At 42.6% G+C, this 21,545-nt stretch overlaps 2 protein-coding genes across 2 annotated transcripts; one reads left to right on the top strand and one right to left on the bottom strand.

Annotated features, from left to right (window-relative positions):
- Positions 1–2,179: 2,179 nt before the first annotated feature.
- On the top strand, positions 2,180–5,218 carry rag2 (recombination activating gene 2). The gene is made up of 2 exons (XM_070830918.1): positions 2,180–2,244; positions 3,188–5,218. Exon 2 carries the CDS (start codon positions 3,204–3,206, stop codon positions 4,803–4,805), a length of 1,602 nt encoding a protein of 533 aa, XP_070687019.1. The 5' UTR covers positions 2,180–2,244; positions 3,188–3,203; the 3' UTR covers positions 4,806–5,218.
- A 2,302-nt stretch (positions 5,219–7,520) lies between these two features.
- rag1 (recombination activating 1) lies at positions 7,521–12,755 on the bottom strand. Its single transcript, XM_070831064.1, has 4 exons — positions 12,704–12,755; positions 11,319–11,667; positions 10,097–11,229; positions 7,521–9,262 (listed from the first exon to the last, which is right to left on the bottom strand). The coding sequence occupies exons 1-4, from the start codon at positions 12,753–12,755 to the stop codon at positions 7,521–7,523; spliced, it is 3,276 nt and encodes a 1,091-aa protein (XP_070687165.1).
- Between the last annotated feature and the right edge of the window lie 8,790 nt (positions 12,756–21,545).

Below are 21,545 nucleotides of genomic sequence, written 5' to 3'. Positions count from 1 at the left end.
CCTTGCATGGCCCGGGGTCTGCTACACACTGCTGAGCCTCCTACTCACTCTCTGCACCATCCCATCTGCGGCTACATTGCAGTCAGTACTTTTCAACCGAGCTTTGTGTGGATGCCTTGAGGTGACTAGAAAGGTGTATTTTTCCAAGGCTGAATTCATACGGATGGAACAATTCTTAAAAAATAAAGAGGTGGAAAAAACTCATTCTGCATATCCCACCGACATCTGAATTCATGCGTTATATCCTCTCTAGTAACAGGAGTAAATTCTTTTCTCTTCCACTCAGCCCTGTAAGCATCAGTTTAGACACACAGGTGCTCTGCTGTTTTGTGTTTTCAAGCTGTAACGGTCTTCCAGGCACTTGTGGTTTCTGCCTTTGTTTTGCACACTCCTCAAGTTTTCTCTCAGTCGCTCAGCACACAAAAACATTATGCTAATGAGTTGGTAGACATCTGCTTCCAGCTCAATTTTCCTCTAGGTGTTCAGGCATGTGTGTGTGTCACTCATATAGGGTATCTGCTTTTACCGACAGTAGGTCAAATCTTTAAAACAGTGGCATTTTCTAAGGAAACACAGACTGAAGCAGCTGCCGGAAAGTATTCATCATTGTTGAAGAATGATGTTTTCTCTCTCCTTTCTTTTACCCTTCCCTCTTGAAACAGCATCATCGTATGATAATGCATTAGGTGTAGTGTACTGTATGAATTAATGGCTCACCTTCCTGGTACAGCATGTCACTCAGCGGTAAAGGAGAGTGTAAGGCAGGCTGCAACTAATGGCCATATTTGTATTTTTTTTGTGTGTGTGTGTCTGTACATATACATGTATGGGGCTTTTCAGCAAGCTCTAAGACCAACCAGACAATGTGTAAAGGATCAGATAAATGAATGAAATAAAAATGAATACGACCTTGAAGAAAATTGAGAGGGAAGGGGCTTAATGTGAAGGCAAAGCACAAGAAAAATGAGGGGAAGGGAGACACATCAGATACAAAACTAAAGCTTTTAATTAATGCTACAGTAATAAAGCTGAAAATGTAAATCTAGAATGCAGGGCAGTAGATAGTGTGCAAAACAGGCATACTTATGGCACCGCGTTCAAAAGGACACACTATTTCACATGGAGCAGTGCTTAATTAAATATTTTTATTTTCACATTTAAAATGTTGTCCTTCAACTTATTTTTGTACACTAGTGAAGGTTCTGTATATAGTGCCTCATAATTAAATAAAAAGTTTGATTAGGTCCTGTAATCAGCCTTTGAAAGGCTGTGGAACTAAATAAACTACACAAACAATCTTAATTATCTACATAAAGTTGATTATCTTGGCATGTCAGCTATTAGAAAATGGCCTGGTGTGAGGGTGGAACCACAGTTGCTTTCTGCATCAGTTTACATAATAACTAAGATAGCATGGTTAAGTGGTGGTGTGTTTTGTGAACATCACTAATTTAGTTTTGGCTCATGAAGTTGGTAAATGTGTTCCACAGAGGGGTGTTATTTTGCCAGAAATAACTTTCATAAACTTGAATGATTAAGTTTGTCTGACAGGCTTTATAGCACAAAGACACACACACAGTGGCTTTCTGTGTATTTGTATTGTCCTCTTAAAAATTCACATCAGAGGTGTGTCTTGTTATGGCAAGAAAATGAATGAATACTACTTTGTTGGACTAATTCAAAACATTTTGTCATCACGCATTTCCTCCACAATGTAGGTCAGTTTTCCCACCTTGGAACACTTTATATTATTTATCACTTCAGTGAAGCTAATTTTGGTTGCATGTAACACAATCTATTCATTTAATGTAAAAATCTGTTTTTTATTTAAATAAAAGAAAGCAATGTGATGAAGCAGACAAAGGAGTGTCCCTTTTTTGTTTGCATCTGATGTTTAAACTTGTTCAACTACTGCAGAAAAAAAACAGATGATGCATCGACACAGTTCTGAATTTATTTTACATAAAGTATTTTACAGATTACGATTGTTGAACAGACAATAGCCTGTTGCACTCTCTAATATCCAGTGATATCATTGAACTGACTCAGTAAATGCATTCAGGCTGCACACCTGCCAGTGAGCAGCAGTCACAGACTGTTAACCTCAAGATCTGGAAGTATTTTGGAGTCAACGAAGCTTCACAAACTGTCACCGTCTGCCTTTGTCAAAGTTTGGTTTATCCTATTGATTATTAGATTCACACAAAGTGAGCTGAAGCACTGCCTCCTGGCCCTGGTCATAAGGTAAGCAAAGTAAAATTTTGATTCTAAATTTAAGGACTAATTAACAGTTCTCAGGCTTTTTAAATCAATATTGTACCACTGCTACTCTACGGCAATTTTTATGTAACCTCCTGCAAAATATAATGTAGTCAAATACTGTCTGTATTGAAGTGATTTATACTGTATACACAGCAGTATTATTATTTCTGTTTAAGCTATATTGTTGTGCAACTCAGTTAAAGTAAGGATAGCACAACAGCCAGACCCGAACTCTGAAATTTAAGGATAATTCTAAAACATATTTTACATCATTCATTAATTTGGAAAATTAATTTTGTAATTTTGTTCTTTCTACCATTGAAATCCTCCTTTCAAATGTAGTATACACAATACCAATAGCTAATACGCAAAGTCCATGGTGTGCCATTTTCCAACAATTTCCTAATCGTACAGGCTCTAGAAAGTGTAGGACATTTCCATAAAAAAATCATGCAGAGGAGTGTCACTATGTTAATCGTATAAAGGCACAGTGTTTCTTTGTGCCGTATGCTGCAACTACCCTGTTTAAGGTTCTGATTCAAATATAGAAAGCTTAAATACAAGGTTTTGTTTGTGGTTGGAAATGATAAAGTGACCTCATGAAGAGGTCATTTTTCTTGGTGGGTGTGTCTGGGAATAATAATAATAATACGTTTGTTAAGTTTGTCACTGGTATTAATCTCATGTCACTCCATTAATATTTCCATTATCATTCCTTATTCCTTGACTATCTAAATCTTGTGAAGAGGCTGAATAACTTTATGCCCTTCATACATTTTCAGTCTATAATGCATATTCTGATTAAAGGGATTATGGTGGTCCAGGTGTCACAATAATAAACAGGAAGTAAAATTTAAAACCCCAAGTGAAAACATTCAACAGCTGACTGACATTGTGTTTGCGTGTTTGTGTGCTGTTTTGACAGAGGCACCTGCTGGAAAATGACCCTGCAACCATTAACTCCAGTGAACTGTGCAGGCCTTCTCCAGCCCGGCTGCTCTCTGCTACAGCTGGATGGTGAAGTTCTCCTTTTTGGCCAGAAAGGTTGGCCCAAGCGCTCATGTCCAACAGGAGTGTTTGGGGTTCGGCTTAAAAGTAATGAGATGAAATTGAGGCCCATTTCCTTCTCCAATGACTCATGCTACCTTCCTCCATTACGTTGTCCTGCTGTTTGCCGTCTCGACCCCTATGATGGGCTTCCAGAGAGTTACCTCATCCACGGTGGCCGCACCCCTAATAATGAGATCTCATCAAGCCTGTACCTACTGACCATGGACAGCCGCGGCTGCAATCGTAAACTTACCCTGTGCTGCAAAGAGAAAGAACTGGTTGGAGAAGTGCCTGGGCCCAGATACGGCCACACAATGAGCATGGTTCAAAGCCGTGGGAAGACAGCTTGTGTACTGTTTGGGGGCAGATCTTACATGCCTGCAAGAGAGCGGACCACAGAGAGCTGGAACAGCGTCATCGACTGTCCCCCTCAGGTGTTCCTGTTTGACTTGGAGTTTGGTTGCTCCTCTGCTCACACTTTACCTGAGCTCAGTGATGGACAGTCCTTTCATTTGGCCCTCGCCAGAGACGACTGTGTCTACTTCCTTGGGGGTCACTCACTCATCTCTGACTCCCGCCCCCCTAAACTCTTTCGCCTGCGTGTTGAGCTTCTGCAGGGCAGCCCTTTGCTTTCCTGTGAGACATTAGATACTGGCATGTCCATCTCTAGTCCCATATTCACCCGCACAGGTCCCACTCACAGATATATCATCTTAGGTGGGTATCAGTCCGATTCTCAGAAGAGGATGGAGTGCAGCACTGTGATTCTGGATGATAAAGGGATCCACTTTGAGCCCTTGGAACAACCGAATTGGACTCCAGATATCACCCATAGTCGCACTTGGTTTGGCGGCAGCTCAGGGGAGGGAAGCGTTCTGCTTGCTGTGCCTACTGAGGGAAGGTCATCCCAACCAGATACATATTACTTTTATCAGGTGAAATTCCAGATAGAGGGAGTAGGCAAAGACAACGAAGGACTCCTGGGCTGCAGCCAGGAATCAACAGATTATGACGACTCCACTCCTCTTGAAGACTCTGAGGAGCTCTATTTCGGCCGTGAGCCACATGAGCTGGAGGACAGTAGTGATGGAGAAGAGCATACTTACAATGAGGAGGATGAGGAGGATGAATCACAAGCAGGCTACTGGATCAAATGCTGCCTGGGCTGTCAGGTGGACCCCAACACGTGGGAGCCATACTACTCCACCGAGCTGCACCGGCCAGCCATGATCTTCTGCTCCAGAGGGGAGGGGGGGCACTGGGTCCATGCCCAGTGCATGGAGCTGTCCGAGACCCTGCTCCTCAGGCTCTCTCAGGGCAGCAAAAAGTACTTCTGCCAGGACCACGGAGGACTGCCCTACCAGGAGTTGACCCCACCTCGACAAGTCATGCCTCTGAAACGTACCCCCATGAAAATTAAGGACAGGAAAACTCCTCTGACAATCAAGATGTCCCCTGCCAAAAAAAGCTTTTTCAGAAGGCTTTTTGACTGAATTCAGTTTTAATTAGGGTGTAGATGCTCCGTGTTGAGAATGCTAGTAAGTTAAGGACGTGTCTCTGTTGCATTCAGTGAATAAATTGTTGATGAAATATACATAATATGTATCTGTACTCAATGTGAAAACTTTGTGAATAAAATTGCAGCCTCACATTTCATGTCAAAAATATGTTGCATCTTAGCAAGTTTGTCTACAGTGTTTCTACAGTAGGCTTATTATAGTTGTATACAAAGTAATTGTAATGCAAATTGTAATTTAATTGCAAAAAAAGTTTATTGCATTAAGATTTTACTTCCCCCTTTCCATGGTCAAATGGAGCTGAATTCTTTTTACAATTCTTTCTTGAAAATTAATGATCATTGAATAGCAAATAAGCAATATGATGATTTGTACTCAATGACATTTGTGATGACTATTAACAATAAACAAATTGTGTCTTCATACCTGTTTATTTCTGATGTCAGTGTTTCTATTTTGCATTTGTATTTTCATTTGCGTCTTAATGAGTACTTATTTTGTAGTCTTTCAATGATTACAATGAAAATAAGAGGTTAAATTGACACTTTCTAACATGGCTTCCAGGGCCAAATGTATCTTAATTGTTTTACAATTAAATATATTAAAAATAATATCTAATATACAAATCTGTAGTCAGTTAAAACTGAAATTAGGTTAAATTGGATTAAATTAGATAATAATTTTAAAGGGTTTACACAATCGTTGTCACAGAAAATATCAATATTTGAATATATCTCTCCGCAGTTTTTCTAGTTTGTGTTTTCATTAGTTGTATAACAACTCATTGTTTCATTGTTTCATTTGTATTCCAGGATCACATTGAAAATAGTCAGTTATGAGTGCTGTCCTTCAGGACCTAAATTATGTACCTGAATTATGTGCTATTAATGCAATATCAAAACAAAAACTAAATATATATATAAATGATAATATATAATATATAAATATAATATAAACTATTTAACAAAAACAGACCAGAAGATCAAGTCAGATTTGAACTTTATTTATTCTTTGGATGAAGGACAAAACGGTACAAACTTTCCCCTCCATAAAGACAACTGCGTCTGTGAAAACACAGCAGAAATGCATGAATACTGTACAGCATTTAACAAAACAAAAATGTATAACCAAACAATGGAACTTCAGTGAATGCAAAATAAATCGCCACCAAAAGTCTTCTGCAACCCCAATAAGGGTTTACTGCATAGTTAGTGTGACATGGAAACAAAACATGAGGAAATACATGGTGAAAAGTGAACAAGTGGAATTCCCTGAATCATCCATCATCCATTACTTTGGAAATGCAATTCATTATGGTATAAAACAACTATGAGGCAAGTTGCAATATAATGCACTCCAAAACATGATGTTATTGTAGGACTGTGACAACTGTCAAACGAAATATGAATATTTCACAGCTGTCATATGGTTAAACTTATGACAGTAAAATAAAATCAAACATTCAATCAAATAAGAATACAAAATTGCCTGTCACAATTCAAATTGTGAGGGCAGAAAAATAAAATATAATCAATCAATCAAACAAACAAAGTTGCCAACAAATCAGTTTACATCAGGCCCTTCTACCTCCTGCTCATCCCTCTCTTCTGTCAACCATGGCAATGAAGAAATATCAGCAGAGAAAAAGACCCAGGTTATATACAGAATTTAAGAAAAATCCCTGCCTGCTGGAGAGTCCAAGGGGTATTAAGCTTTGTAATGGACCATACTGTATTTTTATGATATCAACAAAAAGGTCAGTATATTCTTTATTTTATGTGAAGAATTTGAAAACGTATCATCTATTCACCACTGTGCAAAAACTAAAAGAGATAAAAATTGGTTCAAAGTGACCTGGCATCTATTCTGCCCCTCAGGGATCGCAAGATAAAGCACTAAAGTAATCTTTTTGAGAGGGCACTCGTGAAACAAAGAACATTTCGGTCTCTGTGATTGCATTTTGCTCCAGCTCAAATGATATATTAATACAGTAGCCACAAATGTGGTCTTTTTAACACAATTTCCCTCCATGACTTACAGCGCTTTCAACTGTTTCCATAAATATCCTCTCTATATAAATTCATAAATGTGTCATACCCTTGCAATACAATAAACTGCATCATATTTCACAGACAGTGAAGATAAAAAAAGAACTTTCCTGAGCAAGAGAAAAGAAACCTGTGTGTTACTTCTATATTCCTCTCGATGCCCATCTTTGCGCTGTAGTACTAACAGTGAAAAAAGCATGCCAAGGCCAATGCATATGTATAGAACCTTTCAACGGCAAGGCAGTACATATCCAAGTAACCATTCAAAATAAGTAAAATGTATAAAAATGAGGTGGGAAAATAATGTCATCTCCCATTAAATTTTGGAAAGTTACTCTGTTGATTTTGATTTTAAAAAAGTATTGTAAAATCTGACACCAAACAATAATGCTGTTTAAATTTGCACACAAAAGATACACAACAAAATATGAAAAACTGTAGAAATTTTGGATTTAAGTTCAACCTCCAGCCCCAAGTATTATAACACTGGCTTCATTCCTCTGTCATCCTAAATATTAATCAATGGGTATAGAAAGAAAATTAAGAATTTGAAAACAAATCCATATTATTGATAGATGAAATTAAAATATGCGTCTTGAAAACAATAAAATATTGACACATATGATTCACATCAAAAGACAAATTAAACACCATTAACTTCCAGAGACATGTCCTCATCATCCAGGCTCTCCACTGGGTCAATGGTAGCTTGTAGAGCTTTGGCAGAGTCTTTGTGAGCCTCCATAAACTTCTGCAGGTACTTAGAGGTGTAAAGCCAGTGATGTTTCAACACGTCCTCTAGCTCAAAGGCCTTTGACTGACGTGCATTCATCTTCCGGAAACGCCTGAACAGTTTGTTTGCCGACTCGTTCCCCTCACTGGCCCAGGCTCCTATGGATCCATCTCTCTCGATGATTTCAGGCACATGGGCCAGGGTCTTGTGCAGGTAATTGGTTATCTTTCCATTGTACCTATATTTGAAGGTAGTGGAGAGGAGGTCAGCAAAGTGCTGGGAGTTAAAACTGTAGCGGCACAGCTGGTCGGGGCACTCCTTGGCTGGGCAGGTGGCCCGCCACACAGGCTTCATCTGGAGGTATAGCCTCATAAGCTCCCTCAGGGCCTCACTCCTCTCCTCTGAGGGCACCAGCTCACACACCACCTCCACAGTCTCCTGGGTCATTAGCTTGCGGGCATAGTTCCCATTCATCCTCATTACCGGTTTAAGCTTTATCTTCTTCCTCAGCTGTTTATCTAGGGCTGCCCTCCAGCTGCGTCGTTCCTCCCGGCTGGGGTTGACCTTTTTGTAAACCTCCCCGATCTCATCCTGGAAGATTTTGTAGAACTCAACGGCATTGCCAATGTCACAGTGTAATGCATCTAACGTGGGATGGGTCTCCATGAAGGGCTTGGCAGAGACCCCTTTGACTCTGTCTCGCAGCTCATCTACAGACTCAGAAAAGGGGTTGGTTCTCCATATTTCGTAGCGCTCTAGGTTCTCTTCATGACTGCGGGTGACGGAGTGAAGCACCATGTTTTCAGAGGCCTCTGCCCGACTGGAGTCACAGAGAGTGCAAATATGGGAAGACCCTGAGGCCTCGAGGCCTTCCATCTCACGCACCATCTTCTCATCGTATCCCGTGCCTCTGAAGTGAAAGCGGAGGGAGCGAGGTAGTCCGCCCAAGGACAGGATGAGTCTGCTCTCTTTCATTGCATTACGCTCTGCAACTATAGGCCCCAAGACGGCTGTGAGTGTCTCACGGTCTGACTCATCTACAAACATTAGGCAAAGGGGCTTACAGGACAGTTCAGAGTTTGGCTTTGGCTCGGTGAAGATGGCAACCTCTTCCTCTTCATCGTCTGCCAGGACAGAAACTGACATAACAGTGAAAGAGAAACGTACGGCCTTCTCAGGAACAGCTGGTCCTCCACCATGCTTCTCGCTGACATCGCCCATGCCATCGCAAGATTCCTTGATCATGACACTGAAGCCTGAGGAGATGTCTTCCATCCCACTCTCTCTCAGCCCCTCCAGGATGTCCTCCTCCAGATCCTTTATTGCTGACACCAGTGCCACATCATAGCGAAACCGCCGAGTGATGGTGTCAGCGGGGGAGTCATCGACAGAGGAAGCCCATCCAGACACCCCATTAATAATGCCTACATTGCAAGATGTAGACACATTCCTGAGCGCTGGCTGCCATTCAAACTGGTGAAAGCCAGGGAGAAGCTCCTTCTCTGCAGCTCGCAGGGTGTGCAGAGGCTGAAAGATCTGGCGGCCACTGGTGGCTTTGACAGTTCGGTACATCTTGTGATATTGGCTGCAGCTCAGGAAAGTGTTGACCCGAATGGCCAAGCACACAGCAGGATGCAACCCAAAGCCTCTTCCTGCAGAGAGAGACAAAATGAAAAGAGAGAAAGTTTCAGACAGACAGAAAGAGGAAAAAAAAAAGTGAAAAAGAGGATTGAGACATGAAAAGAATTATTCAACGCCGAACCGTGGAAGCCCATTTCTTGTGCTTTGAAAAGAACTGCAGTATCTAACATTTCTTCATTTGATACCCTGCATTCAGAGTCATTTATACTATGAGACAGAGAGAATCGCAAATTTAACACCCGAATGTGAATGTATCATTGTCAAAAGCCCAGAAGCCCATGATTACAAAATCCAATATTTCCTAATTTCCAAATGTTATAAGGGGACAGAGGGTGTATCAGTAAAGCTGGCAAAAGTGATGTATTGGCTGCAGATGAAAACAGACACCAGCTGGCTTCTATTCCCCAGAGAGGAGCATGGTGCTGTCTGTGTAATTTGCAGATACAAGAGCTGCTGATGTTGTTTTGATTCTAACAGCCCCTCACAAGAGTTGTTATTGTGCATTAAAGGGAGCGTGAGACTGAGAGACTGACAGACAAGCAGACAGAGAGTGAGAGTGGGGGAGATTTAGAGAGCGGTTGAGCATGCAACAGCAGTGCCTCAATAAACAGAGATGGACAATAATGAAACGCTTTCAATCAAAATCCCAGAAAAGTTTTTTTTTATCTCTCTCCTCTATAGTGAACTTTTCAGCTCATTGTTATTTATGAGATGACTGTTTACCTCAGAGGGATGCAGAAATATTAATGAGCAAACACTCCCATAATTTTCATTTGTTTGTGTCCCTATTTTTTGGCAATGGAGGGTCATGTTTATTGAACAAAAGTCTTAAAATAGCCTCTTACCTTGCATCAAGGCCTCTAGCTCATCAGCCTGCCGATGTTCATTCCCTGATCTCAGTGCGAGCAGAAACAGAGTCAGACACACAGACTTCATGTCACCACCTTCCTCTTTGTCGGCGAACACCTTCACCTGGGTCTTCAGATCCCTCAGCCGATGTTTCTGGGCACGGCGGGTTAGCGATAGCAAGTGCTGACGGGGTCTCCCCCCTTTATTGATTAGCAGGTAGTTGTCAAGTTCTGATGACCACTGGTTTGCATCCTGTTCTTCCAGCTCATGGTCGAGACAATGAGCTTTAAATGAGTCTAGCCTTACCTGCTTGCCGCAGCCGCTTTTAGGGCAGAGCAGAGGCAGGGAATGTAGGGCTGATAAGAAAGCTTTGGCAGGTGGGGTGAGATCATCAGGGACGCAGGATAAATTGCAGGCAGGGCAGTGAGGTCCCAGAACATAGCTATATTTTATGATACAGCTGCGGCAGTAGAGGTGCCCACACGAGGACTGGACTGGATCAGACAGCAGGTGGTCACACACCAGGCACGTGAAAGAAAAGAGGAATTCTACAGGGAGCTTTTCAGAGATCAGCTTGGTGCTCAGATGGTCTTTCTGGCAGTGGGTGATGTTCTTCACCCATTGCTCTCTCTGAGTGTTGGGTTTCCTCCAGGCCCTGAGCACAGGACCATGATAGTGGCCTCCAAATGGTCTCAGAGCCCTCCTCTCACCAACATTAATGATGTTGCCATGGTCCCACCTGGTTCTTTTTGCCAGGCTCTGGGCTCTTGGAATGACTTTGCGCCTCTTCCTCCCACTCCGCTGGAATGAAGGTTTCCTCGGGGAGCAAAGGTGGCAGAGAGAAGAGTGGGGTTTCCACTCGGGGACTCTTGTTTTGGAGAAGCTGCAGATGCCCCCTCCTCGTATGGCAGCCATCCAGCAGCGATGGCAGAAGGAAACAGGGTGGACAGCTTCTGTGTCCTCCGCCACATTCACTTTGAAGACTTTGAGGATGACCTCTGCCCAGCGTGTAAACTTACAGCCCATTTTTCGCAGGGAACCTTTGCTTGCTTCATCCAGATCCCCATGAATGTCGTGCACTGGTCCTTTGACTTTTCTCAGGGCTATTCCACAGAGACGGCACAAGCCCCTTCAAAGAGGAAAAACAATGCTGTCAAATTCTTAGAAATAAATGCATATGATATAGTGTATTTATATAGTATGATGACATTTGATCACCTGAGGTGAGTCATGTGGGTATCCATCTCCTGTAGCTTCCTGTCTACCCTCCGGCCTGGGCCCTCCACATTTTCCTTGCTTTTTCCCCCTAGGCATAATTTCATAACACTCCCTAGGCCCACACCATTATCTAACTCTATATTTGGAGCTGCAGGAGGTGAGATCCCTAACAAGGCTCCTTTCTCAGGCTGTGTCTCACTAGGCTGAGGGGCTTTCTCCATGGACCTAACCCTAAAGAGTTTCAACTTCCACTGAGAGTACTTGGAGTGAGGATGGTGAAGCTCAGCCGGCATGGAGGATCTGGGGTCATCTGTCTCCAGGTTCTCCTGCACCATGATGCAACTTATACCTTGCCCCCTGGAGAGGAGAGGAGAGGAGAGGAAAGGAGAGGAGAGGAGAGGAGAGGAGAGCTTAGTTTGATGTATCACAAAAGTATGAAATAATTTCAGCTGTCCATGAGAGGACCATTAATGGATACGGAGAAAGGATTTGAAGGTTCAAATGCTCAGATATCCCCAGTGCCTTCTCAGCGTTGAGCCCATGAGACAATCTAACAGCTTTACTTGATTCCTGTTGAATTTATACACCAAGTACCCCGAAATCCCACTGAACAGAGAGTAGTGAGCCCTGACCTAGAGCGCTGTATTATACCATAAGTGGCATTTAGATCTTGTGTAAAATGCATGAGACAAGCATTGGGGGATCGATACGGCACCAAAATCTTCATTTCTCTCATCTCCAATCCCATCGCTCAGGGAGCCTTTGTGACTTTTTTCCTTTGACACAGCGAGTTTGCTAAATGGGCAACCTTATCCCTGCAAGGCTGTCAATCATTTATATTAGTCATTTTCTTGGCTGGAAAGAGAATTGGAGCCCCAGGAGCCTCAAACTGGCATTTTAAATGCAGGGAAAAATCAGAGACACAGGAAACTTATTTCATAAAACATATATATTGACCAAACAGGAGGGAAAAGAAAACAAGAAACCATCATATTGAATAAAGATCATAAAGAATTATTCCAAACACAACATTATTCAATTTAGGAGTCGTATTTCAACAGCCAAGTGCTTTTATGATATGACACAGGTAAGATCAATGATACTGCTGCACTGAATTTATTTCATCTTCTTCCATGCTATCTAGGTTCCATTACCAGCTCAGACAATAAAGCAGTCAAACAATCTTACCATTGTGCGCCTATAGTGCACACACTCTTGCATCTTGCGTCTATCCATCTTTCAGTTTTCCCACTACATTTTCACCCTGGGAGGCTTGAATCTGGCCGTCTCCTTCATTTCTTAGCTCTCCGTGCACTTCACATGCTGAGTTCTCCTTTGAGACAAACAGCTGAGCCTGTGTACATGTGTGTCAGCTGGGCTCTTACCTTGTTTTTCAGTCTCAGCTGGCATCAGCTCCCCCGGGGGTCCTCTCTGCATGGGAGCACAAGGGAAGCCCTAGAGCCAGGCCCTACACACTGCATATACTGTATAGGTTTGAGTCTGTCACAGCTTGGAGCATCTGTTACCAGGAGTTGTGGCTCCGTACAGTGGGATTGCTCCCGACTGTCTCCTTGTGTCTCGTATTTATACCCTTCCTTTGGTGGGATTCCAACAGTCAATTTGTGGCACCTGATGGAGGCAGCTGATTTGAAAAAAACAAGGTCAACCCCAAAGCACAGTTGCAAACATGTATATGTACAGAATCCAACAGTATACCACACAACACTGATCCTCAGCTGGGAGCACTTCTGTGTCACCTTTATCTCCCCTTTCTCATATCCATCTGCAGGCTCACCTCATCCAGGTGGCCTCTCTCTGACAGAAAGACAGATACTGTTAAACTCGACCAGTACGGAGACACAACAGATCTTACAATAAATGCATTTTCCTGTTGCACAAATATAAGGTCTTTCTATCCTATCAGTGTGATCTGTGAAAGTATATTTAAAAGTGACATTTTGTTAATGCTGTAAACAGATGTGATGTCTACAGACGCAGACAGGAGAACCAATGTGTCTAATAATATGCATCTATAATAAGTGTCTTATGTATATGTGTGGCGGCAACATTGACAAAGAGACATGTGTTAGTATGTGTAAGGGTGGGAACAGGGTTATATATGATGTATGACAGAGGGAAAGTGGATTCTAATTTAAAGAGAAATAGAAGTCAGTGAAACAAAACTAATATTAATTGTTGTGAAGATAATCACTATTATCATACAATTTCTATTAAGATTTTTCCCTTTGCCACTTCACATCTTCTGTCAGTGTTTGCGACTGATGCACCAGCAATTCATGTGGTGACTGCTGTGAATCCAAATGACAAAGGCAGTGAAAACAGTGAGTCATATTAGGTTGAACACCAAATTAGCAGTGTGTGCTTGCTGGTGGAATCTGAGGGCTCATCTGGCAATTACCATTTTAATAAGTGAGTTTTCAAAGCTACCTAAGACAACTGAAAGAGGTGCATAGAGGCCATGCCCACAACCTGACTTCATGTATCTGTCAATAAACCAGAAAATATACGTTAGGTCTTCCAAATTGTTCTTTTTTTTTTTTTAATTCCAAGGCAACTGCATTGTGTGGTATGTATTGTGTGACTGTTATCTGTCAGACCGCCCCTTGTGGTTTTTATCTGCAGTTCTTCTCTCTATACAACATCAGCACATTTCATTTATTTCTCCAAATGCTGCCTGTCTGTCACCATTCAGAATGAGTTTTAATTAGACAGCGTCATTTGATGTAATTTCTCAGTAGGTATGGGGAGTATTTGCCCAGGATCACTCTTGTTTGTAATTATCCAGGGGATTAATCTGGTGTATTCGCCACAGGAGCCTGTTGCTGTTGCATTGGATTTGCCAGCCAAATCATTAGATACACAGTCAGTGGGCACCAAACAACAGTTGGGTCTCTCCCACTCTTGTCGGCTTAACAGGGGAGCAGGAAGAATGCTGGCAGGCTTGGCAGTGTATATTTGGTGCGTATGGTCAACTGTGACCTTAGACAGTAATAGTAGTTGTTGTTTTTTTTGTTGTTGTTTTGTTTCTTTAAGAGAGGCATACTAGTTCACAAGAGCAAATACACAGAAAAGATAGTGGAAAAAAGCTCTCTTTTCTAGGCCTATTCAAATCCATCAGACACAGCTGGGAGATTCAAAGTACACAATGTTTGATACATTGCATATCCAAGAACAAGAAAATGATGGATTGTAGCAAGATGTCCCAAGCCTATTTATAGTTGATATTTAGATTTATGATAGCCAGGTAGCCACATGTTTCCAAGGTAAACGACACACCTAGCACCGTGGCAGACAGGGACGGAGCTGCAGATGTCTGCCTGACAAACAAGCAGTGACCCCCTGAGACCCTCATCTTTCAGCGCCTGCTAATTGACTTGTTATTGATCAACTCAAAGACAGTCTGATTTATGGGAAAGAGGACTTGTGGAGACAGCCACCTGGCATGGAGCAGAGTGTTATGAATGTGAGGAGCAGATCCTGGGGAACTAGAGGCTGCAGTTTAGGAGGACATACAGGAGTTTGCAATGCACCAGTGAACTGACACCTTGCGCTTGGAGGTTTTTTTTTTTTTTTCCTAACATGATGAATCCAAACAGCATCCGTGAGCAATGTGTGTGTATACTGTATGAGCGTGTTGCAGGTGTGTGCAGTGGGAAGGATGAGTGGGAATGTGGCAGGGGCAGCGCATGTGAATGGGGAGAGGAGGAGGTGGAGAGAAAGCGAAGTTGGGAGGGGCTCTGTGTGTCTGCGTTAGTGAGCCCATGTCGGTGTGTAGGTGAAACCCGGGAACAAGACTAAATAAATATAAAGCAGTCCCACTAATCCATCCTTGAGAAACTTCAGAATCATTACTTTTGGGTGTGTGTGCGTAAAACAAAGAGACAGACAGAGAAAGGCAACAAGAGGGAAGGTGTAAGAGGTGAAAGAAAGAGAAGAGGGATAAAGTAGTGATCTTGTGTAAAGGAGTTGCACAGGATAACAGGCTTAGCTCAGAGTGGAGAACACAAAGGGGCTTAAGGCTGATTGCGAGCTGTGACAAGGAAAGGGGGGAAGAGATCAAGCCTAGCAGACAGAACTATGTAAGCCAAAGGTCCAAAAAAGACCATCTGACAGCTCAAGTCACATAGCAGCTTAAGAAAAAGTGTCAATAGCAGAAATGGGCAATGAATGAATTCCACAGTAGCGTCGGTATCTTCCTCACAGGGAATAAAATGTCAGTATCATTCACATTTGAATAGACCCACCAAAATTGCTGCATGATATTTCTAAATGTCATCAGGAATGTAGGCATTGCTGTGATTGTATTCAGGGTAAAGAGGGCATTTCACTCTCATAGTTCCACTGAGTGTTATGCAATATATTGGGCATTCAGTATGCAAATTTTTAATTGCATTTTCATAGCACGTTCAACAACTTCTTCAGCCTCGCCCAGCCAATTCTCAGCGAGTCGCCTCCCACTGTCCACCTCTTCCATCCCTCATCCAGAGACATGATTTGGTAGATTAATACTCAGAGGGGTAGACTTTAATGCAGAGCTATTCGTCAGAGCTACCTGCCAGAACAAACCCTTTACCCCACTACTCAAATCCCCACTCATTCATCTCCCCCTGTCTCTCCCTCTCAAAGTCTTGTTTCCCTCATCTCGCCCCTCTCCTCTCACCCTCACCTTAGGTTTTGTTAAGAATCAATTATGTGATTATTCCAATGAGGTGATTAATTACTGGCTCTCCCTCCCTCTGTACCGTAGGTTAGCGTGCTAATAATCACACAGTGACAGCCAGGGGACAGCTGTGTTGAGTGATGCTGTCTTGAGGCCTCGCATGACCCTGTATGACTCGGCTGCGTTTATTGTCGGCTCATCCTGACTGATGGAGCTTTAACAGAGAGCAGAGACACACCACAACATCACAGCTTCTACAAATAACATCCCCCACAAGCTTCTGACAGCCTGACACCACAATATCTTCCATGTCCAGCTATCCAAATATTCATTTTATTGGATAGTCTAGTCATGGGACCACATTAATTCGTTCCAAGTCTTGCATTAAAACTCTCCCTGAGGCGCTGCAGAGTTATTTTGGTTTTGGACCGGTTCCATTCATCTCTTCTGAGTTAGACAATATGGAGAACAACTTAAACTACAGCAACTGCAAGTGTCCGCTTTAAGAATCTTTTTATTAAAAAAACAAATCCTGTTACCATAGCAAGATGGGCCACATAGAGGTCAATACCATGCAGAGATTGCAGTGAATACGTGGTGTAACTGTGCTGGAGTTTACAATATAGCCCTCCAAAGAGCGAGACCTGCTTCTGAGTAGACAATCCAGATGGATGTTGATCCACTCACGGTAAACCAAATGAAATTAAACCCTAAGCCGGATTCAGGAGCAGTAGAGTAGAGTGGGGATTCAAGACCAGTGTCTTTAATCAAAATAACAATGCTCTTTAATTCTGTGTTAATTAAATGTAGATTTCCCTGATTGAGGAGCAGTTTCCTTGATGCCAGGGGGACCTCCAGTCACATAAACATCCACTCACAGGATTTGTCTTGTGTTTAACTACGTATTAGCCCTCTTCTCCCGAACTGTCTGGTGCTAGTTTACACAGAAGGTCTGTCAGCTGAGGGATAGTAGCTTGCAAACAACTTTGAACGTCCTGCATCCTTGAAGGGAGGATTTCAAGGGGAGTTGTTAAACACCTTAATAAGTGGGTTACATCCTTACAGTTCTCAAATTAAATGAGAGTTATAGCGTATTCTAAGCACTAAATTTCCTGCTATTTGTCTCTTGACTGGTCATTCTCAGTCTTTCCCCTCCTCAATCCCTCCCTCAGTCCCCCTCCATCAATGTAATGAGCAAATCATGGCCACTAGGGAGAGATGTAGAGAGAAAGATTGGTCCCATTATGTGTCAAGGAGTGTGAAAACAGCAGCAGTGTTGTCTGTCAACTCTAACCCCCAACTGTCCCTGGTCTTAACTTCCCACCAAACACAAAGAGCCCTTTTCCCACACGTAGATCTGCTTATTATTTCCCTGTCTTTTAACTACAAAGTCCATTATAAGAAATGCCAGGACAGCCATGCCCTTTTCTGCACTAGCCCTGCCAGAGCTCAGACAAGAGAACAATGGACACAGTAACACGCTGCGATTCAAGGCTGATTTAGAGTGGCTGGTCTTAAACCCGACTTATAGAGTACAGTAATTATAGGAGGTGAAGGAAGGGGCTGTGAGGGATGCTGTGCATAGGTGGGGGATTGGGGAGGGAGGTTGTTGTCATTTGGCAGCCAGTCCAGTTGGAGAGAGAAATTACTACTGGAGCCAGAGCCTGGGTGGTGGAGCATTTATCAACCAGTCATCGCTATGATTCACACGATCCAGTGGGGAGCCATTATTTTACCAACCCGGTCTCTCACAGCAACCTGCTGGTGGCGAGGATGATGATAGCTGTGGGCTTTATGAGCGCAGGAGCAGACATATACAGTAATTGTTTAAGAACAATAGTTTGGAAAGTCCTATCTCTTTTCAGAATTCACAGTCAAATGTATTCTGTGGATCCGACTACGCTGAGAGAGAATGGAGCAGTTGAGCCTAACTCAGGGGCATATGGCGTTTGTTCACCGCAGCAAAACAGAGAGATGCCTCAGGAAGGTAGATGGAGGGGAGAGTAACTAGCAGTGAATACATAAAGATCACAAATAAATACACCATCCACCTGCTCGCCGAGTGCTTTGGGACCGGGTAGATCCAAAGGCATTGATACAGTTTTGCATTTGCTGGTCTGCCTGTACAAGCAAGTATAACAGTTTCTGCATAAGCAAATGAATTCCTAACTGAATAGGGAATAAGGGAAAGAGGCGAGGGAGGCCTGTGATGGCCTTCTCATAATAACAATGATAAAAATGCTATTCTTCTATTCATACTCCCCGTCACTCTTCCTTTAAGAACTTTCCCGTTTGGCTCCCGTGGGATGCACATCATTCTAATATACACAGGTTTTCATCCCTTCACTTTTTGTGAAAGACCTGCAAGAGAGGCAGAAACAGGGCGAGAGGGAGAGAGATGGGGACTGTTTATTCAGTCAGATGGTCTAACGTGTGTGGAATAGATTTGAGCTGAAGAGGAAGCTGTCTACACAATGGCGGTTGGCATGCGTGAGAGACTGAATGGTGCTGTATCCGAAACCACTTCCTCTGTCACTCATTCACTTTACTCTATAGTGAGTGAGCAGTGGACACAAATGAGTCCTCTTCATCACTGACAACTGTAGTGTTGCATAATGGCACATCTATCAAGGCAAAATATTGCATTCTGGTTTATTTAACAATAAGACTACAGATATGCCGATGGCTCTGTGAGGCTGTACTTCAGCATAGCAGTCTTTTGAGGTAAATATTAACATCAGCATGCTAATCTGCTCACAAAGACAATACTAACATGCTGATGTTTAGCAAGTATAATGTTCACCATAATCACAAGTCCAGGGTATTAGCATTCTAACATTTGTTAATTTGCATTAAACACAAAGTACATCTGAGAATGATAGAATTGTCATTAGCTTTGCAGGTATTTAGTGATAAAGCAAAAAAGACGAGATATTGTTGAGAAGTTGAAGTTAAAGTTGAGATATTTATGTTTTTGATGGTGCTAAATGAGAAGTCAGGGGATCACTTAAGTCATTAGGATTCTGAGGAGTGACAAACTGACATTGCCGTCCTTGGAGCAGCGTCATTAATGTGGCAAAAAAAAAGTAGTGCATGTGCTGTGAAAACAACATTTCATAGCAAATTATTTTCACACATCCCTGTGTTGCTTTTTAGATTATTCACCCATGCAAAAGTATTTTCCCAAGATGGCTGCAACCACGTCTCCATGTCCCTCTTTTCTTTTTGTTCCAGCCTCCACTGGCTTCACCTCCTCGTGCCATTCACTGTCATTGGGAAAAGGTGTGTGTGTGAGACTCCACCAGTAGAGCAGAGCCCATTATCGTAAATAGGCCAATAAGTAACTTCACACAACGTGTCTGCAAAGCAAGCACACTCTATATGCAAAGCAGAGGCACTCTGTTAAAGAAACTGGCGCCAAGTGATTATATTTGTAATTTAATTTCCTTGGTCACATAGAGATAAGAGAGGGGAGCGGCTACAGTTGGCCAGGGATGAATAGAGTGACGAGAATGGGACTACGGCTTCATTGTCTGGACTGAGATGTCCGAGACGACACCACTTACGAACAAGGGTACCGGCGGGCAGATATGGTAGCCTACATAGAAGTCTCAACTCAATGACGCAAAAACAATGTTGGTAGCAGAGACAGCACAGGGAGAGTTCTACCATGCAAAAACACCTGCACTCTGAAATCAAATGGATGAATGGAAGTGCAGAACAACCGAGAAAGTGTTTTTCTCTGATGCAAGTTCTGTTTCTCTTTTTTCTGTCTGTCTTCTTCGCACTCGGTTCTTCTGAACAAATGTAATCAGGAGGGTGGACTGGGTGGCATGTCTGTCGCAAAGAGCAATGACTCATTGCAGATTCTACCGGCGAGATGAACTGGGTCCCTGCAAGAAAGACAATTGAAGGACACGAGGTGTACTCTCACCACATGCTCTCTCTGCCTCACTCCCACTGTCGGCTTTTTCTAAGATTGTAGGCCTGCAGACATCAAATTTCCTGACTTTTCCATTTTCAAAGAGTCCACTTACTTACTGATGACAATGCAGTGGGGGGCACAGGAGTGCAGTGGTCAAACTCGGATTTTGACTACATCAGAACATTCGGGGCTTTGGAGAGCTGGCGGTGAGCGGGGAAGGTTTCAAAGTTCATCAAAATCTGACACCACACATTGCTGTACGGAATTCAGGGACAGTGTGAAACTATTTTGTGACATCTCAAATCCTCTCTCACCCTTTGTTCTCAGTTCTCTCCTCCTCTCATCTCTATGTCTGTTTCCCCCTGCTGTCTTGTCTTTCTGCGTATTTCCTCAGTGTCTTCACTTTGAACTCAACAGCATTAACCTGTCAGGAAAGTTACAAATGTTCTGAGTGAATTATGTAAACCACAGAGAAATAAAACTGCAAAAAGCATGGAGTTCTCGCTTTATTTCATAATTCATCATGCTCCCAGATCCAGCCAAATAAAACTTGACTTATTAAGTAGTCCGGCATATTCAGGCTCAAAATCCTCTGAAATATGCTTGAGAATATTAATCACACTTTGTCTACCTCACAAATAAAAATCAAACACACACAAGCACATGCATACATGCACAGATTTTTGTGTGTGTGTGTGTGTGTGTGTGCGTGTGTGTGATTTCATTACTCATCCAATGAGAGCAATGTCTCCCACATTTCACCAGATTTCATTGCAAGAGGCAAAGCAATAGGTGTTACACCAGCACCACCAAAAGGTAAAGCAGGAAACAGCAGTTCTCTTTCTTTTTCTTCCCCTCCAAAATGCAAACTTACAGCGCTGAAAATCAGATTAAAGATGCTTCGCCTTGGCAGCCAGCAAGTTTTATTTATTAATGTCAGTGAACACAACCACAGACACACAGGAGAGAAGAGAAACGCAGACCTATAGTGGCAGTGCCGCATAATTAATAGGACATGGTTGTATAATTGGTCTCTAATTGATATGAAGAGCAGTGGTTTAGCCCAGGTTGTGTTCTACACATGCTGCTGGCTGCAGGCAGGAAACGCTGGTGGCCTTCTCAATCTCGGTGCCATCTTCTGATTGATGTCTCTGTAGCAAATGCCCTTCAACAATCAGTACCCGCAATCTCTGTGTGTCTATCAGGCCACCTGTCTATCTGTGTATAACATCTTCTACCATTCATCTGTCATTTCTTTCTTTGTGCTTAAACGCCTGACTATCTCTTTCTTTCTATCTCCACATTGATTTGGCCTGCCTTTCTCAAAAGGCATTCTCAACCTTTGGTCGGACTCTCTCAGGAAGGTGAAAGAGCAGCGTTTGTGGTGGTGGAAGGTGAAAAGTGGAGAGTTTGTTTATGAGACACTGACAGCCATAAAAGACTGCATACTTTCAATGGCCTAGACAGAACCTACCGGGGGAAATAAAAGCAACTTTAGATGAAAAGGGAAATCAATTTTAAAGGTACTTTTATTTACTACAGAAACTGGGTTACCTGCTCTTCCAATTTAGCAAATGAGGTTTGAAGAGGTTTGTTTTGACTGCAGAGAGGCACAGCTGGA

Source organism: Pempheris klunzingeri, chromosome 5 (genome assembly GCF_042242105.1).
Source record: "Pempheris klunzingeri isolate RE-2024b chromosome 5, fPemKlu1.hap1, whole genome shotgun sequence".
NCBI classification, from domain to species: domain Eukaryota; kingdom Metazoa; phylum Chordata; class Actinopteri; order Acropomatiformes; family Pempheridae; genus Pempheris; species Pempheris klunzingeri.
This window is presented reverse-complemented; position numbering and strand designations above follow the sequence as displayed.

Coding starts and splice junctions, on each gene's coding strand:
- rag2 (XM_070830918.1), top strand. CDS start 3,204: ATGACCCTGCAACCATTAACTCCAGTGAACTGTGCAGGCCTTCTCCAG.
- rag1 (XM_070831064.1), bottom strand. CDS start 12,755: ATGCAGAGAGGACCCCCGGGGGAGCTGATGCCAGCTGAGACTGAAAAA. Junction 11,230..11,318: donor ACCCACATGACTCACCTCAG/GTGATCAAATGT, acceptor TCCTCTTTGAAG/GGGCTTGTGCCGTCTCTGTG. Junction 9,263..10,096: donor GCTAGAGGCCTTGATGCAAG/GTAAGAGGCTAT, acceptor CTCTCTCTGCAG/GAAGAGGCTTTGGGTTGCAT.